Here is a 23,991-nt window from a genome sequence, read left to right on the forward strand (position 1 = left end):
ATTACACAACTGTACTTGCTTATTAATTAACTAATGCTGTTTGCAGATGGATTAAGAGGAAACTTAAAATTTTTTTAAATATCTGAAATTATTGGATGCTCAGCATGTGAAGCAGTTTTATTCCCCCAACCTTTCTAAAGCAAACCCTGAGTTCTTAATGCATAATTGTTGATCGATTAGTGGTAACCAAATAAGCAATCTGAGATGAACTTTAATGAATTAATTATTAATAGATGATATTCAAAAAAAATGGTTATAACTCTACTAAACCAATCCTCCTACATTCACAATTTTAGGTAGTTTGTTACTGGTTATATTTTGTAGTGCTTAATTGAAATGAAGACTTTTGTCTTTGGGTTTTTTCTTTTTGTGAGGAGCTACTTATTGTATTTTGTCTGTTTTCTTTTGCTATAGTCAGTACACATGGCTACCACTGCATCAACTGTGATTTGCCTTTTATCTGAAACCTGCTTCTCTAAATGCTTGATTGTAGTACAGCTTCCTGTCTTATTCTTGTTAACAAGATCGGATCCAGTGTCACAGTTCCAACGTGTTAGGATACTGCAGCGTGAAGCTCTGAGGCGCATCTTGCTGCTCTGTGCTTGTGATTTTAGACAATCCTGTCTGCACGTTATTTCCTCGCATGCCAATTGCATCACGTATCGAAGTCTAAAAGACATGGCAATAAATGCACTTATTTATTAATTGATCAAATGTTTGGTCATTTGGTATTTAAGTGTATACTTCACTTCTTCCTTATGAAATTCTGAAGCATATATTTGAATTTTGAGTTCCTTCTGAGGTAAAAAATTTTTGGAATCAGTTAAATTATTGACCAGTTCTTCTTGCCACTTCTTTCTATCTTTTTACTGCAACTTGTTAGACAATAAGGAAATTTAAAATACCATAGATTGCCAGCCTTCTGGTTCTTACATAATTGCTTAAAACTGACATCTTTACAGCACCCAGTGTGATACTACAGAAAAAAAAAAAATGTTAAATTGGAAAACAGGAATTCAAGAATTACTGCATGTGATGTTGCTAATAAGGTGAGCCAGCTTGGATCAGGATGCTCTTCTTCTCTGGGCTTCATATTCCTCACATGTAAAGTTAGGGGATTACAGCCCATAATCTCTAAGGTCACTTCCAATTAAAACATTCTAGGGACATTTAGGTCATTTTCTTGTTTTTAACACCAGCCACAAGCTATTGAAACATTTATTTTTAAAAATTATATACATATACACACATGAGATTTATATCAATATTCATATTATCCTTTCTTTACTGGCTATCTTTTAAAAGACTTTGTTGCCAAGTACTTCCTGTACTCCAAAATTCATACTTTTTTTTCTTTTTTTGACACGCGGTCTCACTCTGTTGCCCAGGCTGGAGTGCAGTGGCGCAATCTCAGCTCACTGCAACCTCCACCTCGCAAGTTCAAGCAATTCTCCTGCCTCAGCCTCCTGAGTAGCTGAGATTATAGATGTGTGCCACCATGCCCGGCTAATTTTTGTATTTTCAGTGGAAACAGGGTTTCACCATGTTCGCCAGGCTGGTCTCAGCAATTTAATTTCTTTCCATGATTTTGTTAAGAAATTATTCACATCTATAGATTCTAGAAAAGACTGAGTTCTTTTAGCCATACCCCTGTTTTACTACAAAGAGTTAGTAATTGGAGAAATCATTGTTTGACTTATATTCAAGAAGCACACTAATTTTTTATGGTGCTAAAAGAATTTGTGAATCCATTCATTCTCTCATTTACTCAACAATATTCAGTAGAAAACTGTTGAAAATATTTTAAGTAGAAGATGTGAGGAATGTCTTTGAAACCCTTTAATTCCTGTCTTATCAATGACAAGAAAAGATTCACATGAGAATAGTGCCCAGACTCATAACTGATGCCCAATAACTTGTTAAATGAATGGATAAATGAGTCAGTCAACCAGTTACTCAGGTGATTAAACACAGAAAGATATATTCCCTTATTCAGGGCTCAGGGTAATCCCACAGAGGTACTAAAATATGAAAAATGTTTATCGTGTGTTACCATTCTCCTTGGAAACATGTTTACATTTTGAGCAATTCAGCTATAAAATATGGCATCTTGATTATGCACCTAGACCTAAAGCAGTGGTTTTCATACTTTAATGAGATTAGAATCATTTGGGGTGATTGTTAAAAATGTAGGGCCTCATCCCCAAAGACTGATTCAGTAGATCTGCGATAGGGTTTGGTAATATTTTTCACAGATCTGCCAGGTGACTCTAAATGCAAATAGCTATAAACACATGCAGTAAAAGATACTAGCATCTCTTATTTAGGTTTCAACTTTTCATCATTTATTTAATGTATTTGTAAATGATGTAGTTTTTTGTGAACCTTAATTAAAAATCCATCTCCTCCAATAAGTTGATGAGAACACTGTGCACAGATAGTGAAATACTTTAGGTAAACAATGATGATTATTAAGGTAATTTATATTACATAGGAGTAATCAAATAAAAACCAGGGGACATGTATTTCAGATACTTATGAAAACATTAGATTGACATTTGGTTAACTGCACCATTTTTACATCAGCAGTCTATATGAGAAAAACATAAGTATTCCAGGAAAGGTGGACAAACAACCGTTTCTGATAGTTTCAGTTTGTGTTTGCTTGTCTTAAAATGAATTATTCTTGGCTGAAAGTTTTGTTCTGTGAGGTAATCATTACACTAGTTTCTAATTCAGGCCACTAATGGTTGTATGTTTCCACTACTTCCACAGAAGAATCTAATAACCTTTTTCATATAGGCGGAAAAATGTATAATACCCATTGACTACAAAAAATAGAACATTTAAAGCTAAATGAGGATTAGAATGACAGTGAAAAGCATGCCTAGGTTGGGATTGTTTAGGTGTTTAGTGGATTTAACATGATGGAATAAAAGACTTTCTATTCAGAAAAGATTAGAAAAGAAGATGCTTTTAATAATGTAGGAAAGTCTTATTGGTAGGATTATTTTAATTTTGCATTTTTTAGAGGATGTTTGGCTACTGCTTTTGTGATTTTTTTTTTTAATGTCTCCGGAAAATTCCCAAGAAACCTTAAGAGTTTTGCACATAGAGGTTTATGTAGTTTGTTTTTTTAAATCTGTAATGAACTTTAGAATGACTCTTTAAAATGTAGTAACATCTTCATTTGAACAATTTAATACACTATGGCTCTGTCAGTTATTAATCTCTGTGATTAGAGTTTTGATGTGGTGTAGAGTTGTAAGTTGCTATAACTGTAGTAATTGCTAAATTAAGAGCAGTAGTTCACACCTGCAGTCCCAGCTACTTGAACGACTTAGGTGGGAGGATCACTTGAGCAGGGAGGTTGAGGCTGCAGTGAACTGAGATTGCGCCCCAGCACTCCATCCTGAGTGACAGAGGGAGACTCTATCTCAAATAATAATAATAATGTAAATTAAATAAGGTAATGGCTAACTTGGTGTATTGACAAGCTTGTTTCAAAGTTGTGTCCATTTTCCTGTCCTGTTGGGTTTGCACAGTCATTCATGGGAATTAATAAATGATAACGTGGAAGTGGACTTAATGGTTCTGTCGTTGGTCATTCCTGTTCAGATTTTATGTTTTTATATGAGATCAAGTGGTAGATTCTTAGTTCCATTACCTATAGAAGTATGCTTGTGTTTTCTGGCCCGAATAGCAATGATGGAGTCTGCCTTTTAGTCTTCAAAGAATGCTCCCATTTGATCCTAACAGAAATACTATGAGGTAGTTAAAGTAGATGTCCTTTTCTTGATTTTTTTTTGGAAGGAGAAAAATTGATCAAATATATACAGTTATTGAATAATCAACTGTATTAGTCCATTTTCATGCTGCTGGTAAAGATATACCCAAGACTGGGCAATTTACAAAAAGAAAGAGGTTTATTGGACTTACAGTTTCACATGGCTAGGGAGACCTCACAATTATGGTGGAAGATGGAAAGCACATTTCACATGGTGGCAGACAAGCAAAAAGGTTGCACAGGGACGTAACCCTTTTGAAAACCATCAGATCTCGTGAGACTTACTCCCTATCTTAAGAACAGCTCAGGAAAGATATGCCCCCTTGATTCAGTTACCTCCCACCTGCTGTCTACCATAACATGTGGGAATTCAAGATGCGATTTGGGTGGGGACACAGCCAAACCATATCACCAGCTGAAACTAGAAATCACATCATCTGATATTTATCTAGGGATTTTAATTGTACAATAAATTGACTACAGTTATATTTACCTAATTGCCAGAATTATGAGGATTACAAAGTGGATATTTTAATCCTTTTAAAATGAAGATAGAGATAATTTCTTTGCATTAAATTATAAACTCATGATCAACAATGTTGTGAACCCTTTGATCAAAGTGATTGGTCAAAGTGATTATCCAGGATTACTTTTTAAAGTAATACTTAGAAAAATTTAGCTTGTTAATTCCAGCTTGATAGAAAGTGAAGTCCATGCTGCCTGTTGGTGAACATGTGGCTATATGTCTTTGAATATGTTTCTTAATATTGGCCATTAACTTAAATTGACTTCTCAAAATGTTAAAATGGACAAAGTCCCTGTTTCTTCTTATAATTAGCTTTCTATTCCTGCTTTTGATTGTTATTCTCCAAGATGACTGAGTTAATTATACAAATATGGTGAGCATAAAACATATTACTTCAAACGGATATCTCCTTAAAGAACATGCAAATGACTCTCCAGTTTTGAATAAATTCGAATATGGATATTAATCTCCTTAGAATCCCAGTGCTTTAACTTGCAGAGCATTGCTAAATTTAATACTACTGATAAAACTTATTAATTTGACCATTTTGAAATATGTTTTTCAAGTATTAAAAAATTAGAGATCAAATGACAGGATTATTAATATTATCCAGATTTGTATGATGTGTTATAAGCTGTGCATTATTTTATTCAGTGTCCATGACCTTTTAAATAGATGTTAATAGTGTTTTCATTATGAAGACTCCATAGCTAGTAAAGTGATAGGAACTGGAACTCATAATTTCTGACTACAAACCCTATTGTCTGTCTGCTGCATTACTGCTATTTAGTTAACAAAAGAAGGTTTATTTAGAATTAATTTACATTTCCTTAGGAAATTTTCCTATGTTTTCTTTTGGTTATTTAAAGTTTATAATTATTCTGTAGATATTTTTCTGGAAATAGAATTTAGAACGTAAATGTTTTCATTGAATATCTTCATTGGCAAATCTTGCCTTAGTACTTGTAGAGTAAAAGGCTCATGTTGAATCACATTACATGTGTAGCTAAATAGATTTTATTATTTTAATGTAGGTTTAAAAACCATTTATCGAACTTTTTTTTTTCTTTTGAGACAGAGTCTTGCTCTGTCACCCAGGCTGGAGTGCAGTGGCACCATCTTAGCTCACTGCAACCTCCACCTCTCAGGTTCAAGCGATTCTCCTGCCTCAGTCTCCTGAGTAGCTAGGATTACAGTCGCCTGCCACCATGCCCAGCTAATTTTTGTATTTTTAGTGGAGATGGGGTTTCACCATGTTGGCCAGGCTAGTCTCAAACTCCTGGCCTCAAGTGATCCACCCACCTTAGCATCCCAAAGTACTGAGATTACCAGCTTGAGCCACCACGCCCAGTCACAAAATATTTTTATATGTTGACCTAGTACATATACATGTACAGATAAATCTGTACATTTATCTGCCAAAAATGAAAAATGCCTATAGTCATGGATATATTATTTGAATATTACTTGTGATATGGAAATACTGGAAATTATCTAGATATCCTCCAAAAGAATTACCTGTATTATGTACACTATTTGATGAAATTTGATGCAGCCATCCAAAGTGATCACTCTGGAAAATATTTAGCAAAATGAGAAAATGCTTATGCTGCATCGTTGAGCATAAAAGGTCACCAAATAATAGCTATACTGCACAGTTTTTTAAAATGTGTGCATACATACAGAAGACTGGATGAGAAGAGAAAAATGAGCCACAATGTTGTTAGAATTTTCAGATTTAATTTACATTCTGTGTTTCAAATTCTCTGTGATAAATGTCATAATTTCTTACCGTTTTTAATTATGAGATTAAATTTGTTGAATTTAAATAATTTGTCAATTGTAATTTACTAATATAGTAGTATGTCTAAGAGATTTATTTTGGGGATCAGCATAAAGTGTTCTCGAGTTTATCAGAGAAACCAGATCAAACCCATATTGAGCAACCAAGGGATAGATCCCATTTTATTGATGATGTCTATTAGGAAAAATGTGTTTTAGAAGCGTTGGGAGGTTCATGTTCCCATAGTTACCCCACAATTCAGATGCACATCTAATGGTTGGTAAATTTCCAGTCCCTCTGGCCTGTACCTTTCACCAGTACAAGTTTTCACACGACATTTTCTCTTCTTTATTTTTTCAAAGGCAAGAATAATGTGAGAGTAGCTATTACAGTATGTTTCTTTTGTCCCATTTCTTACGTCAGGAAAAAACCATAAGCTGCAAAAAAATAAAAATATGAAAGAGTCAAACATGCATATTATGCAAAAACAGTTGACTAAGTTTTTTTAAATCTCAAAAAAGGTTGGTTTTATGACACATTCTGAGCTAATTCTTAGTTACAAACTCTGCTTACATATTTGTAGAATTCTTTCTAAATATCTCACAGCAGAGTAAAGAATGTGAGATTATAGTAAACCAATCCTTAACCTGTAGAACCCCACCCCCTGCACACTCATGCAAGTACGTACACACAGAACCTAAATAACTTCAGGTCTTCTTTATTGTTAATGTGGGAAAGAGTAAACTACATAGGAAAAATAGAGTATTAGTTCCCTGCTCTCAGTTCATTTTGAGCATATTCATTAAAGCAGGAATTACTGAGGAGCAAACAGCAGCTGAGAGAGATCACTTACAGACCTTCTGCAAGTTTCCTGTTTGGTGATGCCTGCATTGTGACATAGGTTTGCTTAAACAGAAAAATAGCCCTTTTGTTTATTCAGTAGTGTATATTTAGCATACACACACACACACACACATAGACGCATAAAACTTTTTATCATTATTTAAGGTAGGCACTATACTCTTCCTGAGTATAGTGATGAGCCTCACATATAGTAAATTTTGATTAGGTACTGGGTACTGTTTTAGCAAGCTCCATAGCTGATGCTATTGTTCAGCCAGAGAGGAGGATAATTATTCTGGATAACAGCTTGATCATTTTTGCTTTTTAAGTTATAAATCTTGGTAATACTTTTATTCTTGTGTTCAATAAGATAAATATACTAATAAAAAACCAGAATCTTGAATAACTTTTAAAGTCGTTTTTGTGTTCTTAATCACTCTGAGTGTGGTGATGAATGACACTGGCTCGTTGTATGTATTTGGAACACAAAACTTTAGCTAGCTTGAGGTTTCCAAGTAGTGCAAGATATCATTTATAATGCTCTTTTTTAAGATGTAGCGTGGTACAGATTATAGTATCTCTTTCTTTAAGAAGCACTTTCTTCAGTAATAGGATATGAATATAATATGGGGAAAACACCCAAATTTAAATGCAATCATTTTATTTATATAAACCCAAGAAAACCTTTGCTTCCTAAGTCATAGCAGGGTTACAGTTTCTCTTTCTTGCTTAACTTCAAAATAAAGTGCTTAATATCTGCATTTGCTGTTTGTGAAAGGATACTTTTGAACAGTTAAAAACTGTTTTCTTGAAGCTTGAAGGAAGAGCAGGAAAATATTAAAAGGACGTTCTGTGTTTTAGATGGCCCTCTTGTGGTAAAAGGGTCAAAGTATCCCAAATGAAGACTGCTTTTAAATAGTAAGAGTCAAAATTGCGCAGATGAATGAGAAATAATGTTTTTGCCTTTTCCCTAAGATCTCGGTGGCAAAATTAACAGAATTGTCAAATATAAAACAAATAGACATAACAAAACCAATCTTTTTTTACTGCTTTATATAGCTACCAAGTGAATCTCTAAAGATCAAAAAATGACTCCTGGAAACATTTTCATAAAAAGCTATCAAACTTGATTTTGTATATTTTTCACTTGGAAATAATTTTATATTTACACAAGAGTTGCAAAAATGGACCCAAGAGTTTCTGTCTAGCCTTCACTGACCTAAATATTAATATCTTGCATAACTGTGAAATCTCTCCTAAGACCAGAAAAATTAACATTGATATACTGCTGTTTAACCAATCTACAGACTTCAATCAAATTTTACCAGTTGTCCTCCCAATATTCTTTCTGTGACTCCAGGATCCTCCAGCTTGTGATAGTATGTCAGTCTGTCTTGCATGACCTTGACACTTTGGAAGAGTAGTAGTCGGTTATTAAGTAAAATATCTTTCCATTCACTTCATCTGATGTTTCATCTTGATTAAATTCAGGCAGTAATACATCTACTGTGATTGTGTGCCCTTCTCATTGTATCGTATCAATAGGTACACAGTGTCACTACATCTCATTATTGGTGATATTAATTTTGATCACTTGGTTAAAGTGATATTTGCCATGTTTCTTTACTGTGAAGTTATTATTTTTCCCTTTGCAATTAATAGGTATATCAACACCATTTCAGATTGTATTTTTACCATAATTAATATTATACCTGTATTTTCTTATGGGCATTTATACTAAAATGGAGTTATAATTTGTAACTAAACTAGAAAGTGCTGAAGTTACTTTGGTGCCTTGTTTGAAAATCATTTTTCCCCTTTCATCTGTAGCCTTCTATCACCAGTCTTGCACTTTAAGTTAAAATCTTCAGAAAGCGTCTTCTTGTTCATTGACTTCTTGACTAAACCTCATGTACTTATTGACCTCATAGGTATGTCGAGAGTACCAACGTGGCAATTGCAACAGAGGAGAAAATGATTGTCGGTTTGCTCATCCTGCTGACAGCACAATGATTGACACCAATGACAACACAGTCACTGTGTGTATGGATTACATCAAAGGGAGATGCTCTCGGGAAAAGTGCAAATACTTTCATCCCCCTGCACATTTGCAAGCCAAGATCAAGGCTGCCCAATACCAGGTCAACCAGGCTGCAGCTGCACAGGCTGCAGCCACTGCAGCTGCCATGGTGAGTAGAGATATCAGCTCTCTCCTTGTTAGCAGTCAGAAAAGCAAAGTGAGCAACTCTATCTGACTACAAGCTATTCATTTATTAACCTTTTTTAAAATAAAATTGCTGAAGATATGTTTGTTCAGGTATCCCAGACAATATATAAAGAAGTTACTTTCACAGAAGTGAGGGTAACTCCTCAAATGGTTCAGATTGCTCCTACCCTTGGCCTAACTCTTAATCTGTCTTATTCTGGATGTAGGGTTTCTGAAATCTCTGCTTTGTACAGAACCACCTGTCTCCTTTTCAATTTAACGATATTGCCATTTTCGGTCTTCTTATTTCTGTGTGCCATCTAATCAGCCATTGTTTTCCTTTGGTGTGTTCTTTTGCACATCAAGGCTCTTCTTCACATATATCTTGCTTTTAACAATAACATGATCTGGAACTATTTAGGAGAATCGTTCAACAAAATTGTTCTTAGAATTAGCTACAGGATTTTAAGTAGTATACTCTCTAGATTGTCTGAAATAATATTGTGGCATAAACATAATATTAACACTAGAGAAGCTTGACTATGCCATTATATAGAAAGGAGAGAGACAGCAGTACTCAAAGAGTTAGAAACTGGATCATTAAGAATAGCTACTAAACTATATTATCAAGGTAAATTTTAATGTGATCTAGTAGCTGATTTTAATGAGCCCATTCTTTGTTCTTTGCTTAGCTGTTTTAATGTTGTCATTTTTTACATAAATATATGACTTAAATCAATGAAATACTCATTTTAAAAGTCACTGTGTAGTATTTCATAACAGTGATATAATCATGAGAGAGATCTTTTCTGTGTTTGTTTATGGATACTTGAGCAAAAATACAGAAGGCAGACTCTCTCCTCCTCTCTTCCTTTCACTCTTTTTTTTTTTTCTGTTAGAGTATCTTGTTTGTAATTAACTACAAAGAGGAGTTATCCTCCCAATAACAACTCAGTAGTGCCTTTATTGTGCATGCTTAGTCTTGTTATTCGTTGTATATGGCATTCCGATGATTTGTTTTTTTATTTGTTTTTTCTCACCTACCCAAAAATGCACTGCTGCCCCCATGATGCACCTCTGCTTGCTGTTTATGTTAATGCGCTTGAACCCCACTGGCCCATTGCCATCATGTGCTCGCTGCCTGCTAATTAAGACTCAGTCGGCTGTCAAATCACTGAAGCGACCCCTCGAGGCAACCTTTGACCTGGTACTATGACCTTTCACCTTTTAGCTTGGCATGTAGCTTTATTGTAGATACAAGTTTTTTTTTTTTTTTAAATCAACTTTAAAATATATATCCTTTTTTCTGTTATAGAGTTATAAAGTACAATGAAAAAACTGAGTGTGGTTTCCTGACAAAATTAGTAGAAAGACTATAATCTAAGTACATAGATGGATATCATACAATAAAAGATTCTGAAAGCCCAGCAGCCCACATTCAGTTTAACTACATTGTAGAATGTTCTAAAGAAATACTTGGAGGACATAAAGAGTGTATTTTTGACTGTATATTTATGTACCTGTTTGGTTAGCATGGCTTTAGTGGTAGAATTATTTACATTTTAATATTTATAGTTCAGTATTTAAGGAAAAAAACTTGCATGCTCTGGGACATTTGCATGTCTAGGTAGATCTGGGGGGAGGAGCAGTGGATTAGTTTTTATTTTATCTGTTTCAGTCACTCTGTACAATTAACTATTAACATTGCTTTTACTTGTCAATCCTCATGGAGCTCGCAGTGCGGCTTTTCCTCTTTTCCCAAATCAATGGCTTCTCACAGAAAGCCTGAAGCATTATGGGACCTAAAGCACTTTAACACATTATAACATGTGCTCTCGTACTAGTGAGATTTTGTTTTGGACAAAAATAATGCTTCCTTTAAAGCTTTTATCTTGCTTTTTTTTTTTTTCTTTAATTTTTTGTTCATTGGATTTTTTCCCTCGGGTAGTTAAGTGCTCTGCTGCTTGCTTGCTCATGCTTCCTAACAATTTTAGCCTTCGACTGATTTTTCTTTTTTCTTTTTCTCTTTTTACTGGTATTTGTTTTTTATACTCATTCACTAAACAGGGAATTCCTCAAGCTGTACTTCCCCCATTACCAAAGAGGCCTGCTCTTGAAAAAACCAACGGTGCCACCGCAGTCTTTAACACTGGTATTTTCCAATACCAACAGGCTCTAGCCAACATGCAGTTACAACAGCATACAGCGTTTCTCCCACCAGGTAAGGGGTGGGGTTTCTTAATAAATGAATCTGATGATCTACAGAGAGTCCTACTGTTAGAGCAGATAAACCACACCCCAAGTTTGTTTGGAATTATAGATGAGGTGTCAGGTAAGGTGGTCAATGATGGAAACTTATCTGAGGTGTCTCATGTGGTTTTCTTTAAAAAGTAAGGATTTTAGCTTAATGAAATATGGATTAAGGATCAGTGGTATTTTATACATTTGTATGTGTTTGTGTAATTTAGAAATGAAATACAGTTCTCTTGTTTTTCTCTTTCCTCCACACTGTTATATGTCTGTCAAGCTATTTTATGATACTTTCTTGCTGTAAGACCCCTTTGCCTTCATTATTCCATAGAGTTAAATTATATAAAACAACACTTTCAGTTTTGATTTTTATTTTTCAGCCTTTTTGTTTTCAAGGTCAAGAATGAAAAAAAATTATGTGTTCTAGAGCTCTTAAAAAGGGCTCTTAGTGGCATCAATCAGTACACTGCTTAAAATTTTGACTGTTCCTAAGCTAATATTGAAAGAGCCCTAAGTGCTCCTCAATGTTTAATTTATTATGGAGTTCTACATTTGTGGTTTCAGCTTATTTTCAATTTGGTAATGTATACATAATCTAGAATTACTCACACAAATTGCAAAGTTTAAAATACAGACTAGCTACTCATTTAATTACCTGGAAATTTACTCTTTTTATTGACTCTGAATTTATTTCAGAAAATACATATAAACTTATTATTATCTGGAATTTTACTAACCAGAAACTCTAATCTCACTTTCCTCTTTATCGCTTCACTCTTATTTTGAGAATACCATGGTTTGAGAGACTTACTTAATAAAATATTTTATTAATTAAATCAATGATTAGATATATATGTCAAAAATCCAGCTCCCAATTTTATATTAGACTATCTTGGCAGTATTTACAGTGTATTAGGTTCATAATGCTGTAAGTGAATGTGAATTTGTTTTTGATTCATGAACAAAAGAATAAATTATATGAGTTTTTAATACTAACCATAACTTTTTATGTAGTACATCTTTGAAAATCAGTCATCCATATGTAAAATAAATGTGAGGTAACAGCTAACTAGAATATTCCACTAACTGAAATAGCCAGTACCCCAGACACATGGATAAAATGATATTTGTACTCATGAAATAGTATCTTTCAAATTGCAGTTTGTTCATATTGGAACAAAAATCAAATCATTTTGATCTGTAGTCTCACATTTCTCTTATGTTTTGTAATATTGTAACTTTCTTCTCAACATGTATAGTTTTTCAGAAATTAATCTTTTTGCTCTTGTGCAAGTTGCTGTGTCCCTAGATTTTCACTGCCCCCAACAAACAATCCATCAGTTTTTCTGTAGTCAGATGAGCAAAGTTTCAAGGGATTATATGTAGCTATCATAATCTCTTTGAAGAAATTAAAACTTATTTTTGTCGGTTTATTTTATTGGCTAAAACATTACCATGAGAAATGACAGTTTCAGTTAGATCAACGGTAGTGAGTTATCTCAGTTGATTGTTCACCGTCAGTTACAGATTGAACTTCTCGTTCTACTCATTCCCCTCTTCTCACTATTGCACTTGGCTAGTCTTAAAAAATATGGTAGTTTCTCTACTAAAGTCTAAAAAACAAATCTATGCTATTTAAAGAAAACTGAAATAATCTATTTTATCAAATAGGTTTCATGTTAGTTTTTCAACAACACTCAAATGACTATAGTTTTTTCTAAATAAGTATAACCATCAGTTGCATGGTACGATGACCCTTACTGGTGACACTAGTGTCTCCCTAGAATAGGTTTTTGATGACCCTTACTTGTGACACTAGTGTCTCCCTAGAATCGCTTTTTGTCTGTGGATAGAGCCAAAGATGCTAGGTAAAGTTCAAATTAGGGAAAATAATAAACTCATTCATAAATCAGAATCAAACTTGTCTCTCTGTGCTAGGGTAAGCATTGCTAATTTAAATAAAATCTGCATTAATTGAAATATGCTGAAAATTTTTTAGATATATTTGCATTTATTATGATGCATTTTGTATCAGAGATATTCCAGTCTTGATCAATATTTCTCAAATATAGGCCAGGCGTGGTGACTCACGCCTGTAATCCCACCACTTTGGGAGGCTGAGGCAGGCGGCTCAGTTGAGGTCGGGATATGGAGACCAGCCTGGCCAACATGGCAAAACCCTGTCTCTACTAAAAATCCAAAAATTAGCCGGACATGGTGATGCATGTCTGTAATCCCAGCTACTTGGAAGGCTGAGACAGGAGAATCGCCTGAACCAGGGAGGCGGAGCAGCAAGCCGAAATCACATCACTGCGCTCCAGCCTGGGCAGAGGAGTGAGACTCCGCCTCAAAAAAAAAAAACACACACACACAAAACAACAACAAATATATATATATATATATATATATATATATACACACACACACACACACACATTTCTCAAATGTAATCAATATAGTGTGAAATTATTGCATTAGCAACATAAAATAACATTTATTTGCACCTCAGTTTTAAGGGCCTGAAGCAGCACGTTGACCTTTATTAATCACATAATCAGAAGTAGAAGTAGGTAGTGACTATATAATTATTTTAAAATATTTTCATTATATAATATGTACCTGCGTGCACACAAATTGACCCTGTGACCTGAAAAGGTTAAAATGGATAGGTCATCGTTATTTCTGCCCCACCACTTTATCAGACAGTCAGAAAGGAAAGAAGTCTAATGCAGGGAATGTAAATGCAAAAGCCTCAGGGGCCAGGCAGGAAACACAAGTCAAGCAAGAAATAAATTGGGAGCTGTGGGGTATGGGTGGCACAGGGGAGCACAGACTCAGTCTAAAGAGTATAGTCAATGTTCATACTTTGCCTTTTGTTGCCTCAGAGAATTGTCTGCCTGGCAGGTTGTACCTGCTATCCACTGCAAACCCTTTGTGGCTCCATTTGCATCATAGACTGTGTAAACCACAGTTGATTGTGTATATACCTTGTAGGGTTGGTTGTAAGAAACCCGCACAACCTGATACAGTAGCCCTGACATACAGTGTTGCTAGGTCTTACGATTTTTTCCCAGATATTCTGGACGTTTGTAAGTTTATATGTGAAATTTCTCAATATTTAAATTTTGTCAATTAATTCAGTTTTTAAAAAACACCCTTTGAGAACTAAAGGAAATGTATCTTAACCACAAATTCACATGTAATCTCATGTCTAATAACCTGGGAGAAAAGGAATTCCGTTTTCCAAAGTTTAGTTGTTCTGCAGACAAATAATACAGAATTAGATGATCAAGGAATCTGATCTGATCACAATTTAATAATTTAGAAGGTACACTTTGAAGACTTTATTGGAAATGGGAAAAAAATGGAGTTCTTTTATTTTTTTTTGCAGCTCAGAATTTTAGATGTCTATAGTCTGTTGCTTCAATGATAACTGCAGATGTGTAGGTGTATTTTATTCATATTACAGTGAAGCATGGTTAGCTAAATTCTTAGAGCAGGTGGCTGCGTATACAGAGTAGGTTGCTGGCAAAAGATCAGGGTTCAGTGACAAGCCAGCCAGCTAACTAAGAAAAATTACTGCTTGCTTTAACTTTTAAGAACAGAATTGGATTTAATATGGACATTACCCATCTAAGCATCATTCAGCCATACATACATACATCCTCCTATCATTCTGTTCTCCCCTCTCCTTTCCTCTCTTATCCTTTTTTCCTTCCTCCTTCCTCTGTCCTTCTGTTTTCGTCCATCTATTCATCCCCCCATTTACCTATCCACCCATCTTTTCATTTATTCATTCAATAATGTATGCCACTGCATACCAGTATTTATGTGAAAGATTGCAAACTCATGGCCCAAGGGTAAAATGTAGGATCTAGAAATATTTTTGTTTAAGAGTGTTTACATGAAAACTAAATGTAAATCCTTTAGATAGGACACACACTGTGCCCTTCAGTTCCAAGCCCTACAATTCCGTATTGCCTCAGGCCAGATTGTTTCACACATTTTGTTCAAAAGAGTTACATTTTATTGAATGGTTGCTCTGGTTTCATGCTGCACTGAGTGCTTTGCATATATTATCTCATTTTTTTTTCACAACGCCCAAAAGATTGGCATTAATATTTTCATTTTACCAATGAGTAATTTGGAGCCTAGTAAGGTACAGTGATTTTTCCCAAGTTAAACGGCTTTTGTAAGGTTTAGATTTAAGTACAACTTGAACTCAAGTTAGGCTGACTTGGTTAATCTCTTAATGTCTATGAGCTTATTACACGAAGACCTTAAAAATGATTTGGGAGAGTGGAAGTAGCCCTTACTGATCACCTAACTCCATGGTGTTTCACACTTAATACCCCATTTAAAGATAAATATAAGTATTAGGTTACATTCATATTAAAGTTTTGTTTTCTCAAATTTAGATATACCAGATTGATTATTTGTAGATATCATACATAATTTAGGATCTATATACATTATAGGTATGAATTTTCACTCATGAAATTAGGGTGTATAAGAAATACCACTTTCCTTTACACCATTTGTTTTCATTGAAATTAAGTCTAGCTCTGAACTCTGATCTCTGTCTCCCTGGGTTGAGAGAAACAACAGGCATTACTGGGAATCCAGGACTACATCCCCCAGCTCCCTCTCTCTCCTGACCTTACCTCAAATGGAGGTCCTGTGCAGTCTAGTATTGTCAGACAGACTATGCATTCTTCATTCATCAGTCACAGCTGCTCACTGCTAATATGATCATTGTCCATGCTTGCGAGAGCTCTTGAAGACAGGTACTCCAGAGGTTCTGTGCTTGCCTTGGATATAGGCTTCCTTGTCTATGCCCTCCAGGCTCCCATGCCCTTGAGGGCCTGATGTCTGCAGGGCTATTCTGAAAGAACAGGCTACCTACCCAACTACCTGTGGAGCTGCACACTGCCTGCCACTTCAATCTTGAGGAATTTTTTTCTCTGCCCTAATCACCATTTTTGCTTACCTACCATCTTCAGAATCACACCTCTTGTCTCCCTCTCTAGCATATCTCCCTCAATCAATGTTAGCTTTTGAGTTTTAACAGTTCTGAAAATACATTTGCTTTAAACAACTTCTACTTTGGCTTGTATTACAACTCTACCAAGAATAAGGCAACAAAAGGCCAGAAAACTTTCTTAGGTGGTGGTGTAGGTCTAAGGGCAGGGGTAGGCAGGGTTGTGTTTATAGAAAGAAGAAAAAACAAAAAGATTTGTCACATTTAGTATCATTAATACATTTAATAATTTATAATTATGTATGTTAGTAAATTACTTATAATTAATAAAAATAAAGAAGGTACTGCTTGTTTGGATACCAATTTTGAGAATAATCCAACTGATTGTTAACTTTTAGTCTTAAAATGATATACACTGTTTTTAGAAGATCTTAATCAGCTTAATACTTCTTATAATCAACCTAAATAGGACTGAATTATTACATTGAAATTCTAACTTCCAACTAAATCTTCATTACAGTTCTTTTCTCCCTTCTACTTATTTCCCTTCTATGCCAAGTAATTTTAAGTATGCATACATCTTATTTGTAAATTATCATCCTAATTTTTCTTACATTTTACTACATATCAATTAAAATTTTTGATTTAAAAAGTCATGCAATTAAAATAACACATTTCTTAGAGGCACCCCATTCTGCTCTGCAAATATCTTTGTAGGAGAAATTGTAAATTGACAAATACATTCACTTAAATTTTGCTTTGTGCTGAAAATTGAGGAAAAATTTAAATGGCCATTTGCGCATTATTATTAGTAAATCAACCCATGTAAAGTAAAGATGGAAACCAAGATCATTTCAAAAGTGATTTTCGTTTTTGGTAAGTGGGTCCTACAGCATTATGTCCTCATATTTGTGAGTTATTGCACCCTGGCTAGTATTTTCATTGCTGCCTTATGTTTATTTGCTGCAAATCCCTCTCAAAACTGTGTGCATTGGTTATAATGGTAATGAGGAAGATAACTCAAACTAAAATTCAAATCATAATAGCTTTAGAGTTTTAGAGAGATAGTATAAGGTTAACTCATTTTCAGCATGTGCAGGCTTAATTATGCATGGGATGAAATGCAGTAGGCAAGTCTCAGCATAATAATAAATAATTGAAACATATAACCTCTACAATATTTAAACTGGCTTTAATATTACTTAATTATCACATTATTCTTTATCATTCGTCATTTCTTTTCCAATTCTCTCACCCTACCATTAAGACAGTAATGATTTTATAAGATGTAGATCCGGTATTAAGTTTTGCTTGCTCTACTGTCTCAAATTATTATAACTTCTTTGTTATTACTGGCTTGTTTCTGTTTGTCTTTCACAAGTCTTTGACTCAGTAGTAGTAGCAAATGACAGAGATCTTCAGGGGTCTTAATGCTTGTCAATATAATATTATTCCACTTGGTAGGATGTGTCCCCAGATTCATTACAGAGTTTAATCATTGATCACTGTGCCTACAGTCTAATTGTGATGACAAACTAATTGCAGCTGTTACAGGGATGCCAGTTAAGTAATCCGTGTTTAAGTTGAGTTTCTCAATGGCAGCTTTATTTTATAGGGCCATCTCTGACAAGATTCATTTGGCAGATATTTTTCTAACAAATGTTCGTCCCAGATGCTGCTAGTATTTAAACAGGATATGCCAAAATTTAGATAGAAATATAAAATCCTTTGATATTTTAAAACCTAGAATTCTAAAATAATCCCATAGAAAGAACAGTGGTTCTGCATATGGGAAAGTGCCTCGTACTTGGTAAAATAAGTTAAATTTTCAGTATTTACATGTCAAAGAGAACAAAGACTATCTATATATGCAACATTTGTTTTTGCTTATCACGGTTGAACAATTGTCAGCATCAGTGCTAACACCCCATATGTGATGTATGTATCTTCACTATCTCCCACTCAAGGTTTTTATTGAAGTCTAATTAGCAGTTTCTTGTGTGTGAAATTTTGTAGAACATTTGCTACTCCCAGAAGTCTTGAAGGTCTGAACCAGCAATGAAAACCACTCTGATTTCCTAGATACCATGAAGTAAACCAATTTGATATTTATAAGGAATTATATTCCCCCTTAGTGCTTTTCCTACATTTTAATTTCAAACTAAGGAAATGCAGAAATTTCACTTTTTTATGTAAAATGTATTGCTTGGCATCCCTCCAAATACAAATCCTGTATGAATAATCACAACCCCTTTCATGTTTACATGGTTGCTGCTACAATGAACAGGAAAATAAAACAAAAGGAATGAAAATGAATGTTTGGGTTTTATTATGTTGTTAAGTCAGTTTTGTACATTGAATTATTTAGTATTTAATAATAAATAATATCTTTAATAAGTTAATATGTGCCTGATATAAAGAAAATGTTAAGGCATTCATAAGTTAAGGTCAGAAATAGCAAAACGACCAGATGGTTAGTAATCAGATTAAAACAAAACAAATCACAATATTATTTTTAAAAGAACTAAGTGGATTTAAATTACTTCCAAAATACTTTTGTTTATAGGCAACAATTAAGAGAAACAAAGTGTACCAGCACACAGTTAAACTGGCTTTTATTCTTCACTTGAGACTAGTTCTAATTGATCACTGTGCTATTGTATGATTTGATTGTGCTGACAGTTACATGCCACTGTTCCCATAATAACAATTTTTCTTCTTTGTTCAAATGAATTTTCTAATTACACGTGTGATGGGATGTTTTAATTCTTTTCCCTTTTCAAATCCACCTTCCTGTTGCAATGCATGATGGGCAGGCTCAATATTGTGCATGACACCCGCTACAAGTGTTGGTAGGTGCCAGCTTTGTTTCTTGATTATCTTAAACCTATGGTGTACCTCACAGCCCCTCAAAATCCACTGCTAAGTTTAACTTATATCTATTGGGCAAGTCCATTTCCCCTTTACTAACACCTGTCAATTAAATGCCATTTTCTATTTAATTGACATGGACTCACATAAACGTTTTCTTTACACACACGAGTTTCCTTTAGTCACCTTTGGTGGATTTTGATTGGACTATGAGTTCTGGTGTGTAAAAAAAAAATCTATTTCATGAAAGTGATATACTGTATATTTTTATAATAGTAAATGAGAAAAAAAACTTTCATTCAAACAGATAACTGTATATATGAAGTAAATACTTGTATTTTGACTTAGATTTTGAATGTCTATGAACACTATATAAAACTCTTGTTTTTGACTTAGCATATTAAGCCTGTTTGTGTCAATTTTCTTGATTTGATGGTAACAAGCTTTTTTCCCCCTTTTTTTTCTCTTTCATCCCTCCTCCCCTTCTCTCCTTGGAATGTTGTCCTGCTTTGCGCTGTGATTGCATGTCACTCGCTGGTGATGATATCCTGTCACATGGCTTATTGCTGTGATAAATACCATGCCCAATTATCTCTTCCATGTTGCCATGGTTTCCATATTGCTACACTCTTCTGTATGTTCGCTTATATGATTTTCCCTCCGAAAGTTCCCATGGTGCACGGTGCTACGCCAGCCACTGTGTCCGCAGCAACAACATCTGCCACAAGTGTTCCCTTCGCTGCAACAGCCACAGCCAACCAGGTTTGCTAATTTACAGCTTTGTTTCTTAAAAAACAACTCTAATAGGGCTCAATCCAACAGCCCTTACGCATGTGGATTTCCCATTGAGGTCAGTGGGAATCGTATGTACGTGAGGGCTGTAGAGGGTGCTTTAATAAGCATGGGGTTTCAAAGATACCTCTTGTTGGCCTACACATTCTATGATGAGCAGCAGAATGCTTTTATGCCATTTATAAGTGCTCCAAAGTTGTCGCAGCTCCATTTCTGAAGCTACTAAAATGATATTTACACAAGCAATTCTCATTGGTTCCAACCAATCTTGCAGGTGTTTTGACCAATCAAAAATAGAGGCCATCTTAAGGTTTTTACTTAAAACATTTGGTATATACAGTTTCTTAGTTATTGCCTAAATGATTAATAGAAAGTAAAATATTTAAATGTATTACATATGCCACAAATGACCGCTCTTGTAAATAAGTTTGTTATGAATTCATTATAATCTGAATCATTTAATAAGCAGATTCAAAACAAATTGTTTGTGTATAGCATTTCTAAGCTTTTATTCTCAATGCTTTCAGTGAAAGAAAAATCCTAAATGCTCTTATTTTTATAATTACCCTGCGTAAATGTTGGAGATTTATGAATGAAAAGAAAAGAAATTAAGTATGGCAAATTGACAATCATTCTGTATTCCATGCAAGTTTATAGAGTAACAATTATGCAGGGTACTTTCAAGTGAAAGGGATTTGTTTCATAAATTTAAATTTTATGATATACAATAACTATTTAAAAATAAATGATGATTTAAAATATTTAAAATTTAAAAATTGACATTTATTCACCCAGCATTTTCTGATTCTACTTAAAAATATTTTCTAGAAAATACTGGTTGATTTCAAGTTTCATTTATGTAAAATAGATTTGTGCTTCAATAGAGTTGACAGTGTATGAAAAAAATAAGAGCCAAGCCACATTTCAGATAATCCACAGGTGAAGGTTAAATGTACTCAAATGAGTCTCAAAAGAATTAGTATCAGATGAGAATCAACATGTTCCCCCTTGGAAAGGGAAGACCAATTAAGACATTGATTTGTTGTTACTACTGTGAGGAGTAGCCACCCTTGTTCTAAAATACATCACGTGCTGTTGACGAAGAACATTCAGCTATTAGTACAACCATTCAAAACTTTCAAAATCACAATACAAAAATGAATTTAACGTTTCAGTCAAGCTTTAAATATTTCTTGGCAAAGAATCATTAATTTTTCAGAAGCTTGTCAAAATAGCCCTGGGTTTATGTGAACACATCAGACTCATTTACAAGAATGCTAGATGGTGCATATGTGGCATGTTAATAAGTAATCTTTGGTAGAACTATCACGATGGATTCAATACAATCCATCTGTGGTGCAAATCAGTGATAACTCTCATGCGTGTACCATGTATGACCGTAGAATTGCTGGTGTAAGCAGAACTATAGCAGAGCAAATTTCAACATGCCCTTGGCCACCTGGGTTGTAGGGGACACTTTACTTTTTGCATTGTGCTGTGACCATTTCATGCATAATCTTGGGTCTTCATACTATTTGACAACCAAAAGAAAGAAAAGGGAATGGATATATATATACACACATATATTATATCTACATATACATACATATGTATATGCCTACAGTACATTAGCAATGCTGGAAATAGCTGATGCCACAAAATGCAGCCTGCATGCATGCAGAAGTTTATAGCTGGCCCTTCATCTGCATCGATTGGTGTTGAAGGTCCTTGGTATGTTTCGACAGCCCCATCCTTGATGCTTCTACACTGTTGGGTGCAACATCCTGTCCTGCAGCAGCAGGAAAAATGGTATGAGAAGCTTCATTATGCTTGGAGCACATTTTCGTGCCATTTGCCAATGCTGTAAAATTGTGTAAAAATGTCAGCTGAGAACTAGAAATAAAACAGGGACATATTAATATACACGCCAGACTGTGGATTGTAGTATGTTGAATTAGCCTAAGATGTCTAAATTGAAAAAACAGCAACAAAATGCCTTTGTGTATGTGATTTCATTATTCTCCCAACAACATTGCTGAAATGGGATTAGTATCATTTTATAGAAGAAACGTAAGCATAGAGTAATGAGTTGCTTTGCTCAGCGTCACACAGCCAGTAAATGGATCTCTAGGGGTAGAACCCGTGTCTTCAGTCCTCTGACAGTCTCAATCTATTGTGCTGCCTCTCTCAGGTTAGCAGCCATTAATTTCGGGTTGAAAAATCAAGCTACAAATTTGAAGTTCTAACTTTGGGAACTATTGAAATAAGTCAACTCTATATTGGTTTCTTACTGTATTTTCTCTCAAGTTCTCTAATTCTCTTGCCCATTTAAAATACAATAAAAGGTGCCATCAGGATTCAGAAATATGTTCTGAAGTAAACTTAGGCTCTTACCTAGTTCTTTGAATTACTGCTTTATAATTCTTACCTGGTATTTTTAATTTGGAAAAAAAAAAAGTTAGACACCCTAATTTGAACGAAAATGTCAGAAATTTGGTTGCACAAAAATAGGCAAGACATTTCCTTATCTGATTTCTGAATGATTACTAAGTAACTGAAACCACAGGGGTGTGTGTGTGTGTGTGTGTGTAGGCCAACAAAAAGGGCTTCTTTCAATTACTGCTCTGCATGAATTTTGATAGTTTTACTTATCTTATTTCCTAAAAGCTGGTAACATTTATAGAATAGTATTTAACATGAAGATTTTAAAGTTAGTTGCTACTTTGGCATTTAAGTTTACATTAACTTACTATTATGTTGACCAGATAAGGACTATCACCTCACAGCTGAATTTCACTTTTCTTTAAAAATTTAATATTAAAATGTTTTCATCTCTTGATTGTTGGCTTGCTTGCATGGATCATTCATTAAATAATTTTTTATTTGCTAGATACCCATAATATCTGCCGAACATCTGACTAGCCACAAGTATGTTACCCAGATGTAGAATTTTCATCACTAAACAGTAAGTTCATTATGTAATATATAGTAGCATATTTGTGGTGGGTTTTTTTAAGATAGCAATCGTATAGTGCACTTAAAATTTTGCAAAATCTCTGAGAAAATATTTATATACAGGTCACATTTTTATCTTAAATGGGTTGTGAGGAATTTTATCAGACATTTATAACAAATGTTAATATCACTTAAATATACAAAGTATCAAGAGAAAATAAATTTTTTAAATTTCTGATTAGAAATAAACACAAACATAAAATGTATGACCAAAGAGTAATTAGAAGGTATAGATCAAGGGTTGGCAAACTTTCTTATAGGGCCAGACAGTAAGTGTTTTTGCTGTGTGGGCCATATGGTTTCTGTTGCAGCTACTCTCCTCTGCCATTGTATCATGAAAGCAGCCAGAGACGACATGTAAAAAATGGGTGTGGCTGTGTTCCAGTAAAACTTTACTTACAGAAACAGGCAGTACATCACATTTGGCCCACAGGCAGTATTTTGGCTGACCCCTGGTGTAGATTATCACTTTTTTTTTTCTTATTCTTTGCCTAAACCTTAAATGGGACTATGTAGTCACTTCATCCCATGCACCACCATACACAGGGGCATTAGAATATAATGAGTTTGGCTAAGCGTGGTGGCTCACACTTGTAATCCAAGCACTTTGGGAGGCTAAGGTGGGTGGATTGCTCGAGCCCAGGAATTTGAGACTAGCCTGGGCAACATGATCAAACCCTGTCCTACAAAAAATACAAAACAATCAGCTGCGTATGGTGGCACACTCCTGTAGTTCCAGCTACTCAGGAAGCTGAGGTGGGAGGAGCACTTGAGCCCAGGAGGTTGAGGCTACAATGAGCCACAATTGTGCCACTGCACTCCAGCCTGGGCAACAGAGCAAGACCTGTCTCAAAAAAAAAAAAACAACGAAGTAATGAGTCTGACTTTAAATAAATATATACACATAATGACATATATGTGCACACACAAATCTACA

General features: G+C 34.6%; 1 protein-coding gene across 34 annotated transcripts in view; it reads left to right on the forward strand.

The window, feature by feature from the left end:
- Positions 1–23,991, forward strand: part of MBNL1 (muscleblind like splicing regulator 1) — a 222,840-nt gene that overhangs the window by 193,539 nt on the left and 5,310 nt on the right. For 15 of the 34 annotated variants that reach the window (XM_023232088.2, XM_023232095.1, XM_023232103.1 and 12 more), the window contains 6 exons: positions 8,871–9,128; positions 10,299–10,352; positions 11,213–11,366; positions 19,193–19,228; positions 19,915–20,009; positions 22,930–23,004. In XM_023232088.2, the coding sequence (XP_023087856.1) occupies positions 8,871–9,128; positions 10,299–10,352; positions 11,213–11,366; positions 19,193–19,228; positions 19,915–20,009; positions 22,930–22,986 (654 nt within the window). In that variant the 3' untranslated portion in view covers positions 22,987–23,004. The remainder of the gene's footprint in view (positions 1–8,870; positions 9,129–10,298; positions 10,353–11,212; positions 11,367–19,192; positions 19,229–19,914; positions 20,010–22,929; positions 23,005–23,991) is intronic. The other 19 variants (XM_031935249.1, XM_023232109.2, XM_023232099.2 and 16 more) reach the window with 5 other exon arrangements.

The sequence above is a fragment of the Piliocolobus tephrosceles genome, chromosome 2, assembly GCF_002776525.5.
Source record: "Piliocolobus tephrosceles isolate RC106 chromosome 2, ASM277652v3, whole genome shotgun sequence".
Taxonomy (NCBI): Eukaryota; Metazoa; Chordata; class Mammalia; order Primates; family Cercopithecidae; genus Piliocolobus; species Piliocolobus tephrosceles.